General features: G+C 34.9%; 1 protein-coding gene across 1 annotated transcript; it reads left to right on the top strand.

Moving 5' to 3' along the window:
• The first annotated feature begins 1892 nt into the window (after positions 1-1892).
• On the top strand, positions 1893-14333 carry LOC100806144 (GPI-anchor transamidase). Its single transcript, XM_006605501.3, has 6 exons — positions 1893-2164; positions 3278-3565; positions 3871-3928; positions 4813-4890; positions 5026-5114; positions 13022-14333. Exons 2-6 carry the CDS (start codon positions 3294-3296, stop codon positions 13074-13076), a joined length of 552 nt encoding a protein of 183 aa, XP_006605564.1. The 5' UTR covers positions 1893-2164; positions 3278-3293; the 3' UTR covers positions 13077-14333.
• Positions 14334-15289: the final 956 nt, after the last annotated feature.

Raw genomic sequence — 15289 nt, 5'->3', positions numbered from 1 at the left:
CTTTTGGCAGTCCTTTCCTAAATTCCTGGCAGTACTCTAAATCTGTCAGCATATCTTGATTTTGGCTTTCATCAAATGAATGGTAGTAATTTAGTAAATAGCTGCATGACCTACTATTGTGACTCAGTTAGTTGGATTGAATTTATTCTATTTTTCAACTTAATCTAATTAAATTTTGTGCATGTTCACGTTAAAATTTATAAACTTAAATTTGGGGTTGAATTTAAGTTTGCAAATAGAATTTGTAAAAATATTTCAAGCTTTACTTCTTCGGAATTGAGTTTGTAAGTAAAAATTTACTCTCAATCATATTTTTGAGGGGTAACGAAACATGACTCTAAACTCATTTTACTGGTATTTTTAAAACTTTGAAATTCAAACACATCCTTAGTTGAGTTGGATTGAGTTTATCTTTTTTTTTTTTTACATCCCAATTTAATCCAGTCAAATTTTAATTAGGTTACATTGAGTCATCAAGTTGAGTTGTTAAAAAGCTTCACCTCTTTAATTCTTAAAAAATTATTAGAAAATACCTCAAACTAAAAAAACAATAAAAAAATTTTCAAAATCAGTATTTTCAAATTTTGGTTTGTAACTATTCTTTGATATAGGGTCCAAGAGAAGAAGTCAACCACAATCTATTTTTCAAAATCTTGTAACATAATAGTATTTAAAAATATATACTCAGTATTTAAAACACTATCTATATTCATATGATAAACCATAAACATGTAACCTATTTAAGTAATAACTCATTCAAAATGATAAATCATAAACATGTAGCATGTTTAACAACTCACATTATACATAATATTGATTTACAAATCATAATATTTAAGTCAACAATAATCATAAAAATATAATTAGTATGAGAGCTTATGTTAGACCTTTGAGTTTTCTATATTAGTATACTAATATTAGACAATTAGTATTTTTTTTGTTATATATAATATTATATATTTGAGTTGAATTGGATTTGATCAAGTCCAACCTATTACTCAATCTAATTCTAGTTAAGTTCACTAAATTATTTTTTATTATTGGTTATTCACCAACCCTTTTAGTAACATGTGGCGTTGCATGTTATTTGCCATTTTGGTCATTATATGTTTTGCAAGTGGCTGTCAAACCGTCAAAATATAAATAGGATCCAAATTTATAACAAATTAATAATTTAGGAAGTTATATAACATTAAACACTAATGAGTTCAACTAAGATAGATGTTCATCAATGTGTTTGGTTTAATCATTTTCAATATAAAAAAAAAATCTTATTTTCGAAAGCATGTAAATATGTTCCAAAAGTTAGATTCCAAAACAAATATATTTTTGGGAAATAAATTTCATAAGTATGAATACTTCACATTCTTTCTAAATTTAATTTTTGAAATATTGAATCCAATACAAAATTATTGTTGAAATAAATTTGACTAATAATGTTATAGAGGTGGGTGTGTTTGAATTTTCATTCTTAAAAAAGTAGGTTAAAATAAATTTTTTGTCCTCATAAATATAAAAATGTTCAAGATTTGTTTTTGTAAAATTTTCAATACGTTTTTTGTCCTTATAAAATTAAAATATATTTTTTTCTTGAGATAAGATTCGAACATCCAAATCTACGTGCATAGTATTTTTACATCAATTATATGTATCATTAATATAAAAAATATCATATTTATATCAATTATTTGTATAATCGATATAAAAAATCATATATGTTTAGATTTACTAAGCTTATATTTAAACCAAAAAATGATATATTTTAATTTTGTGAAGACATGTATTAAAAATTTCAACAAAAGAAATTTCAAACCCTTTCATATCTAGAAGGATGAAAAATATTTTTTATAAAAAAAAAGTATGAATCAGCTCTTCTTCTTGCACCTCTTTGCTTCTCTTCACACTTCTTTTTCTTTTACCTTTTAGTTTTTCTGATATTCCAGAAATACCCACCCTCTGTCACCTTCTCCCCCTCCGCTGCAACCCCACTCCCGCGGCCGCACCGCCTCAACAACGCCAAAGAGATCTCTGCAGGAATCCTCACCTTGTTGGATGTCTCTTTCATATTAAAGTTCCTCAGGCCATCTAAAGTAATCCAATCAAATTCTACCCGCTTTGCTGAGGCGGCAGGCTTGACTGTCTTTGATAGCACACTGTTGTCAGTGTAATGGGGCCTCTCTTGAGTTTCTTTTTATTATATATAGCAATCCAATTACGTCTCTGAATCTATCTCAAGAACTTCATCTAGGATATGAAGAGTACCATATTATTGGCCTAGCGTTAATGTATTGTTTCTTCATCTTTTTTTTAAGTTTGTTTGGTGGTTGACAGGGTAGGAAATAACTTTCAGTGTTCATAAGCTGCTTATTAATGGCTCTACCTTGAACTAGATTCATTATCTAAACCATCTTGAATTTTTGCTAATTTGTGTCATATAGTACATTAGTTGGGCGGAGGTTGTCTAGGTTTGCTTCATCAAGTCTATCTTTAGGCTTGAGATATAAAATATCTAAATAAGCTTTAAGATCCCTTTAAATTAATTTACAAATAGATTGAAACATATAGTGATATTTAATTTAATTTAATTATTCATACATTTTTCTCTGGAGGCTCTTGTGGTACTATCATGTAAGTAATAAATTTTTTTTGGAAATGGAAGTGTTGATATTAAGACTTTGCTTCAAAATGAGCCTAATTGAGCTAAGCTGGTCCTGGTAAAGAACTTTCTTTGATGATTTGAATGTACATTAAAAGTAGTTTAGTTCATCTATTGAGCAGTTGTACTGCAATAGATTATGAACTATAAGCCATAACTTCTCTGCAGTTACCTAGGTTTGTCTCTTTTGTGAAAAGTTTGTTTACATCCAGAAAATATATTGCACTTGCATGTAATATTTTTATGTTCATCTTCATTCTAAATGTTATGATCGCTAGTGGTGAAGGTAGAAGTGCTATAATGTTCAATGGCTATAACTTGAAAAAAGGCCCTTGTTTATTTTCTTCTCTCATCTAATTGTTTCTCAATATCTTGTAGTATTTAGAAGAGAAGATATTTGTATCTTTCTACCTTTTTGGGCTTTTGATATGTAGCCTCTTTCAGAGGATGATTGTTTGCCTGCAATGGCTCAGGTAGATTATTGTGGCTATGAAGTAACAGTGGAAAACTTTTTACGGGTACTTACAGGACGTCATGAAACTTCTGTTCCATGATTGTTTTCATGTAATGGCTCAGGTAGATTATCGTGGCTATGAAGTAACAGTGGAAAACTTTTTACAGGTACTTACAGGACGTCATGAAACTTCTGTTCCATGATTGTTTGCCTGCAAGGGCTCAGGTAGATTATCGTGGCTATGAAGTAACAGTGGAAAACTTTTTACGGGTACTTACAGGACGTCATGAAACTTCTGTTCCAAGGTCCAAGAGTCTTCTTAGTGATGAAGGAAGTCATATTCTTCTGTATATGACAGGGCACGGGGGTGATGAGTTTTTGAAGTTTCAGGACTCAGAAGAGCTTCAAAGTCATGATTTAGCTGATGTTGTGAAGCAAATGAAAGAGAAGCATAGGTATTGATTATTATTCAACTGTTTATTTGTGACCTATGAATTGTAAATTGATTACCTGGATGAATAATTTGTTAATGAAGTACAATTTATTGGGGTGACGATTTTTGCTTAGAAAGAGAAGGGAGGATAGTGAGTCCTTAACAGAAGTACAAAACAGAAAACACTAAAGATGAAGAGAAATCACAGGAACAAAGCTTTTTGTGTCATTGACAGATAGACTAATGAATCAGGACTCTGATTTCATATGCTTATCATTATTAGGTAAGAACTCATTTTTGACTCATACTTATATTGGGATTTGTTAGGTTTAAGGAGCTTCTAATAATGGTGGACACCTGCCAAGCCTCTACCCTGTTCTGCCAGGTTTCCAATTTATTTTATATGCTTATCATTCTTGAAAACTCCTATGCCAATTCTTATGAAATAACAGTATGTGACTTTGACTCTTTTTGAGTTTTCATTGTCCAGAATTAATTAACACATATCATTGATGGGCAAAATTTTAGTTTTAGAGTTGATATCGGTCCAAATTTAATGAATACCTTGTGTTCCTCAATAGATGTACTTTGTTGAATGATATTCTTGCCCTTGATGGCACGGTCATATTTTCCATCACTGGTAGAATAGTGCATTGGTTGGGGGCATAAAGAAGTCTGAAACTCTATTCCTCATATTTCTTTGTTGTTAGGCTGTTTAGCTGCTATTAGATGGTCTATAATTTGATGATTAAGGATATACACCTATATTTAAAGAGCATCTAATTCTATTCTGAATTATTTTTCTTCTGTATAAATGATGGTTACTTTACTTTCAGTCATGGGCATTGCTATGGCAATTAAATAATTTTGCTGAAAGGAGTCTTACAAATTTCCTATACTGAGGATTCTGGTTTTAATTTTATCTTCATGCTAACATAGACCTACATGATTAATTGTATAATATATTTCCCTCCCTCATAAACATCATATCATGGACTACAAAGAATACGAATTTATCCAGTCTGCTTTTGTTTTTTGTTTCTTTTCTTATCCTTCTCTAGCTTGTCTTCCTGGATTAAATCGATATTCTTAGCACTTAGTGTGTATTCATTATTTAAATGTATAGATCATTCCAAGCCAGTCTGTTTCATTGTCCACCTGAAATTTAAATTTCTTATTATGTTATAATAATAAATTATTTTCTTCTTTCTAGTTGATTATTTTCCCCAAGTTTTGTTTCTGACTGCATTCCTTTTCTAAGCATGGCAGCTTCATTCGCCAGGTGTTTTGGCAATTGGAAGTAGTATGAAAGGAGAGAATTCATATTCACCTCATTTGGACTCAGATGTATGTATGAATTTTATAGTCTGTCATACAAGTATTTGACATAATCTGCTACAGTTTTCCATTGGGTTTCTTCTTGTTTAAGTCCAAGTTCTGCACAACTAAAATTCTTTTGTAATTGTTCTTTAAAATATACAGGTTGGTGTTTCAGTTGTTGATCGCTTTACATTTTACACTCTTGCTTTCTTTGAGAGGCTGAATATGAATGACAATGCTTCATTGAGCGGGTACATTCAAACTTCTTATAAGCCTTTTCACATTAAGTATTTAATCCTTGCTATCAAGTGTCTATAGAGTATGTGTGTTCTTTCTTTCATGTTCTTTTAATTAAATTTTACTTTCCAAACATCTTGTTGCAGTTCTGTTTCTTATTCTTTGTTGAAACAATTCTCTTTAAAACTCAATTGGCGATTATCATTTGTAAATGCACAAAACCATTATCCTCACTTATTTGTTAAGCAACTTCATAAGTCCAGACTTAAGAGCAGCTGGAAATCTGGAATCCACAAATTAAATTATGTTTGCAGCACATCAATGAAGGCTAAATTGTGTACTCAGATTTTGTGTGTTTGTTTTGCAATCTTTTCAATTCATATAATCCAAATTTGTTGATGTCAACTGCATATTACAGAATGGATTGTAACTAACGCCATTTAGAGGAGTTAATAAAATTATGGACATATTTTTAATCTTTTGTTCTTTTTTTTTTTGTAAATTTATTGTTTTTGTGGTGAGGAATCTGGTTTTCTAAGGTTAAATTAACCTGTTACTTCCTGAACTATTTGAGGATTTTTAATTGGGTCCCTGAATGTTATGAACAGCAAAGGATAATCCTAGAATTCGACTAGGGACCTCCCAAAGAAAGGATGAAGAGAGGAAAAGGATTCTATTATTTTCTCTGCTCTCTATTACATACTAAGCATCCCTTATATAGAGGCACAAGCCAATTTAAAAGTCAGGAAGCAACATGTTGACTGCATATTCCCTATGGACCAATATCCTCCTGCGAGCTCAACACTTCTGTTAGAGGGAATCCACTAGGTGCTTGACGATTCTGCATTTGGGTCGTTGGTTTGTGCCCTCAATGGTGCTTTGCTGGTTTGTTTTCTCCCTCATAACATTTTGTGGTCCATCAAAACCAGCTTGTCCTCAAGGTGTTGGGGCTTCAAACCATGGCTTCCAAAAACAGTACCGAGATCCCAAATTAAAGTGGGTGTAGGAATGAGTGAATGTAGATTAGTGTGGCAGAGACAAAGCCATTTGGCAGCATCGAGAGTGGCGTAGAGGGTGAGGAGGAAGGGGTGGTCCAACTCCTTGTTCCTGACCTTGGCGGTGAACATGACAGAAAGCGATAAGCGGAAGTCGGAGGGAAGGATGCGACGGCTGGGGAACTCCGAGCGGATCCGGTGGATGGCGGCCCAGTATGGGTTGAAGGAGGACGCGTGGGACTTGCTGTTAGCGAGAAGGTAGGAAGCAACAATGGGGAGCGGAGCTAGCTTGGGTGTGAGACTTGGTTGCATGGGTGCAAGGCATGGAATTGAAGTCGACATGGGAAGCGGAATCGATATGGGGGCATCTGTTGGTGGTGACTTCGCAGGGGAAGAAGATGGAAAGTGTTGAGTGGCATCGCGAAGGGCCAGCCGCTGAAGAAGGTTGGACAGTTTGGTCACCATGGCGTCTACGACAGCAGTGAGTTTGAGTTGAGTGGAGGTGAGTTCCGCGATGGTTGCTTCAATGCGGTCCATAGCGAAGTCAGTGATTGATGCTCAATGAAAGCACCAAATGTTATGAACAACAAAGGATAATCCTAGAATTCGAGGACTAGGGACCTCCCAAAGAAAGGATGAAGAGAGGAAAAGGATTCTATTATTTTCTCTCCTCTCTATTGCATACTAAGCATCCCTTATATAGAGGCACTAGCCAAGGGTGCTGCTACGGAAACAGAAGGTGCTAGAATGCGAAAAGAAAATAACAGAAAAATAGAAATGGCGACAATGCAGTGCTGCACGATGGGAAGCAACATGCGGACAACATATTCCCTATGGACCAATATCCTCCTGCCAGCTCAGCACCCTCTAACAGAATCTATTAGAGGGAATCCACCTAGTGCTTGATGATTCTACGTTTGGATCGTTGGTTTGTGCCCTTAGTGGTTCTTTGCTGGTTTGTTTTCTCCCAACTAACACTGAACTTTTAAATTATTTTAAATGAGGTGCATTGCTCACAAAACAATTTATACGACATTTTCTATCTCTATCTTGCTCCTCATCATTTTTTACATCTCATTTTGCTCTCATAAAATTTGTTGTACAAATAAATTTCTCATTTTTAATTGGATCCCTAGGTTAGGGTTTTGTTGAATTGGACAAAGTATTCTTGACCCCTATTAAAATACATAACCAGATAAGTTGCTTCGCATACCTGAGAGTGTTCCCAACATAGCATCATGTGTAGATTGGATTCCTTTCGTGAAATTTAGTGATTTATTTCATTAATAAAGTATTTCTATCGTATGTTGTCTATACAATGTGTTTCATCATTTACCTCCATTCAAGTATCATATTTATTCTATAGATCATTTTGTTAAGCTATTACCTGAGTACCCGAGCGGAATAGTAAAACCACAAGCAAAATTCTACTCACATAGGGGCCAGTAGGTTATTTTAGTGTTTATGCTTATGTAAGTCTATATCATTTATCATGCATTACTGTCATTTCAAAAATTCAAAAGTTTTGGCCGTGTATATTTTTCTTTGTGTTGAACTATAGATGGATGATTTAGTTTATGTTCAATATAAACACTTGGAAGCTTCACCACCTTTAATGTGCGAGATTAGTAGATTGAATTGCATCAGCTTTAGGGGAAAAGGCCAATCAGTCAAATCCAAATGATTTTCATAGGTTATGTTTAGCCCTAATTTTTGGCTTGAAAGCTATTTTAAATTTAAAGCTTAAAAGAAGTAGAAGTTGTTTGACAATTTTAGCTTTAGAACTCATTTCAAACTAAGCTCCATTTCATTGTCCCACATTGATTTGTTCAGGATGAGAGGGACAGGGAAGTTATGCATCTTTTTTTTTAAAAAAAAAAAAAAGAAAAGCTACTTTAGTTTTTTTTTATTAAAAAAAAGCTACTTTCCCCCTTTCATTTATAAAAATTAAGCTCAATTTTTCAAGAGCTTTGATTGGATTTTGGCTCAACTTCTCCTTTTAAGGACTAGAAAAGTTAAAAAAGAGCTTTGCCAAACACTACCTCATAATTACTTATAACTAGATAGTTGCTCGTGCCGATGCACGGGCTAATAGTAATATTTGAGTTTTGATAAATGTCAAATATTACTACATGTATACAGTTTTATAATGTTGTTAATTGGGATGATAATAATGTTGAAGTATCGGTAGAATGAAAACATTAAATACAATATGAATATGATACTAATCTCATGCAATTGTAGATAGTTTCGGATGGTATTGTTGTGATTATCATGAGATACATGTTGTTGTAGTGAATGAGAGTCTGCACAATGAATAGAAATGAATCTATTGATTGCATATATAGTTAAGATTACTGAACATTTAAAAATCCCAAATAGAACGTTGCTAATATATACAATACTAACCTAAAAAGGGGTAAATTGATGTGAAAATGCTTGAGTGGCTATGACCTAATAACAAATTTGCAGCATTTCCCTCGTTTTTGTTCTCCTGCATCATAAAGAAATAAAGCTATTATATCAAATTTGTTAAAGTATTATATTGTGTAGACAGTTGTATTGTGTAGACAACTGTATGTAGACAGTTGTATTGTGTAGACAACTGGTGTAGGTGTAGACAGCTGTATTGTGTACTAGTTGTATCTTTGTAACAGTAGTCTTGACAGGTTTAGAAAAGGCTATTTTTAGTGTGGATTCTGTAAAGCCTAAGTAGGAGCAGGTTCCCTAGTCTGAACCTGTCTTTTCTTCTTTCTTATTGTACTCTTTCTATTTTATATAAATATATACAATGTGTGGCTGAGAAAAAAAAAATCAGCACTTCTCTAATGTAATGTGTATCTCAAACTTTTCAACAATGTAGTCCTTAACTTTAACATAGTATTAGAGCGGGTACGATCTCGTTCTGACTGTCTCCGGCGTCGCCGTCGTCTTCGGCCACCGTCTGCCGTCGTCTCCGACTGCCGCCTCTGCCTTTTCTTCTGACGAACCCAGGGTTAGGTGCGCCTTGAAGAGCGCGACCCATCATTGGAAGTCGGGTGGCCTGAATCTCAGCCACACGCCGCCTCCAGTCCGCGCCAGATCCAACGCATGCAGTCCACGCGTCACCCTGCTGTCACCGGAAGCTCGTCGAACCAGTTCCAAAAGTCTCATCATCTCCATCTGGGCATGTTTCAGCCCCTGTTTTAGTCTCAACTGTTCCAGCTCTTGCGTCCCCTTCTTCTTCTCCATTAGGACTTTTTTTTTTATCAGAAATGGCATCTGTCGGTCCTATCTTCTCCTTCTCCAAAGTCTCTTCTCTGGAACTCTCCAAATTCTCTGTTCATAAAATGGCATCTGCAAGTCCTATGATCTCATTCCGTTGTCTCTACTGCTGCTAGTCGTCTACCACTGTCAACCACCATCGTCAGCCACCATTGTACTTGTCTCACTCTGGCGAGTCCTATCCACTAGTCAGATTCCACTGTTGTCGTCGGAGTTGTCACTGATTGACTGTTTTGGACTGTTCTTCACCTCACAGTTCATTTCCACTGTCCTTTTCTTCTATTTCCATCTTCAAGATCATTGTTGGAACTGTTTTCGGTCCATTTATCACAAATATGGCTGGTCCACTACACACACACACATATATAAGGTCATATGCATGTCCTGTCTGCTCAGACCTCCTCTTTTGGCCCTTCTTCTTTGTCTTCAGAACTGAGGCATGTTCTGGTCCTATTTAAGGCCTCGCTTGGTTTCTTGTCTCTCTCTTTTGTTACAAACTGCAACATTGTTACCAAGCCAGAGGGTACCCATTGCTTTGGCTTGAAGTCCTTCCTCAAAAGTAGTTGCTAAGTTTGGTATGGTTTTGAATGTTTTCAAGGCTCCCCTTCCGGCTGCCTTCGAAGTTGCATTGTGTTCTGGTTCTGAAAAATGTCAACTTCAGGCCCTGTTCTTTCTATTTCTTGGACATCCTCCATTGGACTTTTGAAGAAAGATTGGAAAATTTGAGTTTGCTCAGTTTGGGTTTGGAGTTTCTACCATGCTTGCAAGGTATTTGAGATTATTCCCTCATCATTTGTCTCTCTTAACCCTTTGTTGTGCAGCTCCATTGTCTCTTGTCCTTTTATTCATTTGTTGTGTGGTCTGTTGGTTAATATCGTTGTCCTCAGGTTCGATCTAAGTCAAGAACCCTACTATAGGTCATTTGTTGATCCTGTTGTCCAGCAACCTCTTCCTTGTCTCTGTCCTTGAAGCAATTGTTGTCCCCGGGGTTCAATATGGTCAAGAACCCCTACTATATATTAAAAAAAAATCATTAAGCTTTTTCGATTCTATCCATGGTGGTTAAGCATTGATGTCAAGCTTCTACCATGGATAGTTAAACATTGGTGTGTTGCTTCTGCCTTTATGGTGGTTAAGCATTCAAATATTGTGTTTTGCTTCTGTCTTGAGTGGTTAAGCACCATGTTTAGCTTCTACCCTTGATGGTTAAGCTTTGGTTTGCTTCTCCCTTTTAGGTGGTTAAGTGTGTTTGCTTCTGTTAAGTGGTTAAGCATTGTGTTGTAGCTTCTTCTTAATGGTTCAGCATATTCCAATTGTCTTTGAATGTTTTCAATCATTTTCAATCTGTTACCAATGTATTTCCGACGTGTTTCATTGTCTATTTTTCTACTTGTATTGTTCATCCCAAGCTAGAAGGTGGAGCCAGCTGGAAGTGTTGACTCCACCTTCCATCTTGAGGGGGAGTGTGTTGGTTGTCTCCTAATCAGTACTAATCATTCTAAAGGCCAGCCCCATTGTGTTGTTATCTGAGTTTGGGATCCCTCCTTGTTTTGGTCTGAGGAAGTTTATCATGGCTCAACATCTGAGTTTCAGTCATGGGTTTCAATCAAGCAATCAAGCTCCACTGCATCATCTAACTTAGAAGAAGAATCTTCCACCCACACTAGAGTTCTCTAGCTTGGAGTTGTTATATGTTTGGACGCTGCCAAGTCTTTTCATAATTTCCATCCCCCTGCACACTCTTCCAAATATCATATGTTTTACCATCTGAGAGAGGGGCATGGAGCTAGAGTAATAAAGAACTAACTACCACTGGTGTGTGAGCAAAATCAAAATGTAGGCAAGCACAGAAGGTGGTGCAGCTTGAGATGCTTCAGCTCATGTTCCAAGCTTGGAGAATTTAGTTTATATGCTCCAACTTCAGGGGGAGTGTTAAAGTATTATATTGTGTAGACCGGTGATGTAGGTGTAAATAGCTGTATTGTGTACTAGTTGTATCTTTGTAAGAGTAGTATTGACAGGTTTAGAAAAGGCTGTTTTTAGTGTGGATTTTGTAAAGCCTAAGAAGGAACAGGTTCCCTAGTCTGAACCTATCTTTCCTTCTTTCTTATTATACTATTTCTGTTTTATATAGATATATACAATGTGTGGCTGAGAAAAAAAAACTCAGCACTTCTCTAATGTAATGTGCATCACAAACTCTTCAACAATGTAGTCCTTAACTTTAACAAAATTTATTTGAGATTTGATCATAATCAAATTGCAAAAGAGTGTGCATGTTGAAAGCAGTATAAGTATTGGTAAAGTAAAATATGTAGTGTATTGTAATTCTCTGATTATAAATTGATATGTTGAAAATGAAGTCAATCAGTAATGTTGTAGGTAGGAAACATTAGTATGTATTACTATATAGTTTGATAGAAAGTGAATCTGATTTATGATAATGCATATGTAACAATAAGAATTTGGGAAGCATACCTTGTTTATAAGTTTGCAAATACTTCTTTATATACTACATTAATGGTAATATTTTTTGGAGTGTCTTGTTTGTCATGAATAAGAATATGCAGTCCGTTTTCATTTTGCACTCATGAAAGTGTAACATATAGCTGGCCATGGGAAAATACTGGGTTTGGTAAATACAATCCTACATGTGTCAATGACTATCCCTGAGACTTGTTTATGGTCATTGCAAATGAAACCATAAATAGAAACTGTCTTCTAATTAGTTTGAATGGTCATGGGGAATCAGAAGGAGACATATTCATTCTTGGTTTGTATGTCCTATGACCTATATTTGGTCCAGTAATAATCTTTGCTTCAATCACATTTGAACCAAGTCTTGTGACAATAAACCTAGTTTTATTGCATAACCCATCTGCCTGATCCAAATTTCGTAATAGTATGATGAGAGTGTCAACCTTAATTTTTAACTTGTGATTAGGTATTCTTGATGTTTTCAACGAGTTCATAAATTCAAGTATTAGAACTCCAAATGCAGGATTTAGTAGTTCATCAGATTTATTAACACTATTAGTACTACAATACTCTTTCTCCTCAGTGGGTATCAAAGCTAGGACATAGTCATTTATACTGTCAACAACATCTTTTATAGAGGCTAGAACAACTCTTTTTTGCAAGAAATCTTCGTTGCTATAGTTTTGTAATAAGTTTCTATATGTTGCCTCAACAATTGCCTGGATAGGATCATTAAAGTCCTTGATAAGAAACTCATCTGGAATGGTGATTTTTCCATATCCATCATTAAGTTCTCCAAGTTTGTCATCGCCTATGTATAGTAGCCAATCAGAAAATTGTTTGCCATCTCCAAGTTTGGTTTGCAAACGCATGTTTTCTTGTCAATTTAAGAATTTGACACTGATCCCAAATTTATGATGCATTTAGAGTTGGATGGACGATATTAGAGCGATTACATCTTGGCACAACAGGTAGTATTTGACGGAAATCACCACAAAAAATAATGACCTTTCCTCCAAAAGGTCTATCATTGTGCATGATGTCTTTTAAGCTTTTATCAAGTGCTTCAAAATTGAACTTGTGACAGATTAGAGCTTCGTCCCAAATTAATAGTTTTGTCATCTGCAGCAATTCAGCCAAGTCACTCATTTGATGAATATTGCATGTTGAATTTTGTGTTGCAGGCACTGGTATAGCAAACTTAGAATGTGTTGTTCTACCTCCGAGCAGCAGTACTGAAGCAATCTCACTTGAAGCTACTGTTAAAACAATTCCACAATTAGATCGTATAGCAAATGATAAAATTTTCCAAATAAATGTCTTCCCGATACCACCATATCTACAAAGAAAATAAACTCCACCCGATTGACTTGCAACAACACGCATAATCTTATCAAAAATAAAAGTCTGCTTATTTGCATTTAGTAATGTATACATCATGAATTAGTAGTATAGATTGTTGGGAATGAATATTATATTAAGAAAAACTAAAATATGTTGTGCATACCTGCTAGTGAGTGACAACATTTGTTGAATTCAGTGCACAAAATTTCCTTATCATAAGCCATTTCATTGTAGATGAGCTTATTTCCATGTGGATTGGCAGCATATCCTATTGGGTATGACATTGAAGGAAAATCTCGTAGACTTTTCCCGTTGGCTTGCAGCAGATTTTCAATTTCAGTCAAACATAGATGCATTATTTCTTTGTCAGTTAGTTGAATGCCTGTGAATAGTACAGAAATTACTTCGTTAGTAAGTGACTTGTTTCATATGAATGATATGCAATTATTTAGGATGTTTGAAATTACCTTGTCTTTTATGATTAAATAGAATATCATCTGTCATCCATTGTCATGTTTGTTCCCACACATATTTTGGTCTATTCATGGTATTCATAAATAGCAGCTTCACAAATAACTTTCTAAGAAAGTGTTCAGATCCCCAAGTGTTAGCTTCTCGTAAAACACCAACAAATTCTTGATCATTTCCTAGAAAACCTTTTGCAAAACATGTTTCTCTAAATGTATTGTAGACCACATTTTCTATTGTTCTAATATCTTTCTAAGATTGTGACCCTTTAGCGGAGGATAGCATTATCCTCATGTAGAATAACTCTCCACTTGAAGGGGGTACCCATATGATCCTGCCAATTGTATTTCCTTGTTTTCTTGGTTGCTAGTATCTTTTGTGTGCAACATAAACGAATTCGGACACATATTTAGCATAAGATCGATCCTGTCCATGAGGGTATATTTTATTAGAATCCATCCAAGCTTTAAACATTGATTCTTTTATTGTACTCTTTGATAGTACTGAACCTATTTGTTGACTATCTTTTCAGTAAATAGGTAGGCTGTTGATTTTCAAGGTGAAAATAGAGACATTCAACTGCTGGTGCACGTTCATGCATTGGGAATGCAAAAATCTTCCAATATGCCTCACAGGGCAACACATACCTGGTGAATGAATAATAAAACATATACACATAATGTAACATCCCATTTTTCATAAACTAATTTAAAAATAATTTTTATTTATAAATAAATAGAGTTTAAAAAAATGATCATGTTTTTATAAAGAAATAAATGATGAGAAATAATGGTTTGAAGAAAAAAAAATATTTGATTTATTCATTTGATAGGGAATAAAATAGAGTTTCTTTTTATAAAATATTAAAAATAAATAAATAGAGTAATAATAAGTTGCGTGTACCCTAGGTATAAATAGCAATATTAGGTCAGGTTTAGACTGACGTTGTCTCTTTTTTCCCTCACTTTCGTTTTTTCTCCTTCTCCTTTCAAAACTCTTTCTTTTTTTCGCAGCCCCCAAAACTTGTCTCAGAAAAATGACGATCTCGGGCTCATTCCCCGTTGGATCGTCATGAAATTTGAGCACCACCTTCACAACCCAATTCCGAGAATTCTCACCGATGGAAATTGTAAAAACATGTCAGAGCTAGGAGGAATACCCTTCACACAGTAGCTTTCTCTTTTCTCGTAGAAACCCAAAACAGTCTTAGTAAAACTATGATTCCGGTTTCGTTAACCGTTGGATTTTCATGAAATTTGGATACGTTGTTCGAAATTTAATTGTGCACACTTCTACCGTTGGGATTTGCGAGATAATATTTTTGGAGGGAAAAAAAGGAATCACATGAAGACAGTTCAATCTCTTCTCCGTCTCTCTGATGTTTGGGAATTCTATCGGAGCAGTCGAAGGAATAACTGGAGGAATCTCATGGAACCGCTAGAGATGCCGCTATCGCTGTCGGAAGACACGTGAGTCCGCTCAGAGGTAAGGGATGAGTTTATCGCAATTGGGGGTTAGAATGAACATGTGTAGAGATCTTTAGAGAACTAAATTTGGGTTTATTTTAGGATGTTTATTGAATTATAATTTTCTCTTTATGATTATAAATACAATATTATTGTGTTTTATGTACCAATTGA

This window comes from Glycine max, chromosome 20 (genome assembly GCF_000004515.6).
Source record: "Glycine max cultivar Williams 82 chromosome 20, Glycine_max_v4.0, whole genome shotgun sequence".
NCBI classification, from domain to species: Eukaryota; Viridiplantae; Streptophyta; class Magnoliopsida; order Fabales; family Fabaceae; genus Glycine; species Glycine max.
Note: the sequence above shows the minus strand (reverse complement) of the source record. Positions and strands in the feature narration are given on the sequence as shown.

Bases quoted from the DNA above. Each gene is read 5' to 3' on its own strand.
- LOC100806144 (XM_006605501.3), top strand. From the start codon at position 3,294: ATGAAACTTCTGTTCCATGATTGTTTGCCTGCAAGGGCTCAGGTAGAT. The intron at 3,566-3,870 runs GTATTGATTATT...GGGATTTGTTAG, and splicing joins CAAATGAAAGAGAAGCATAG to GTTTAAGGAGCTTCTAATAA. The intron at 5,115-13,021 runs GTACATTCAAAC...TTTGTGTTGCAG, and splicing joins GACAATGCTTCATTGAGCGG to GCACTGGTATAGCAAACTTA.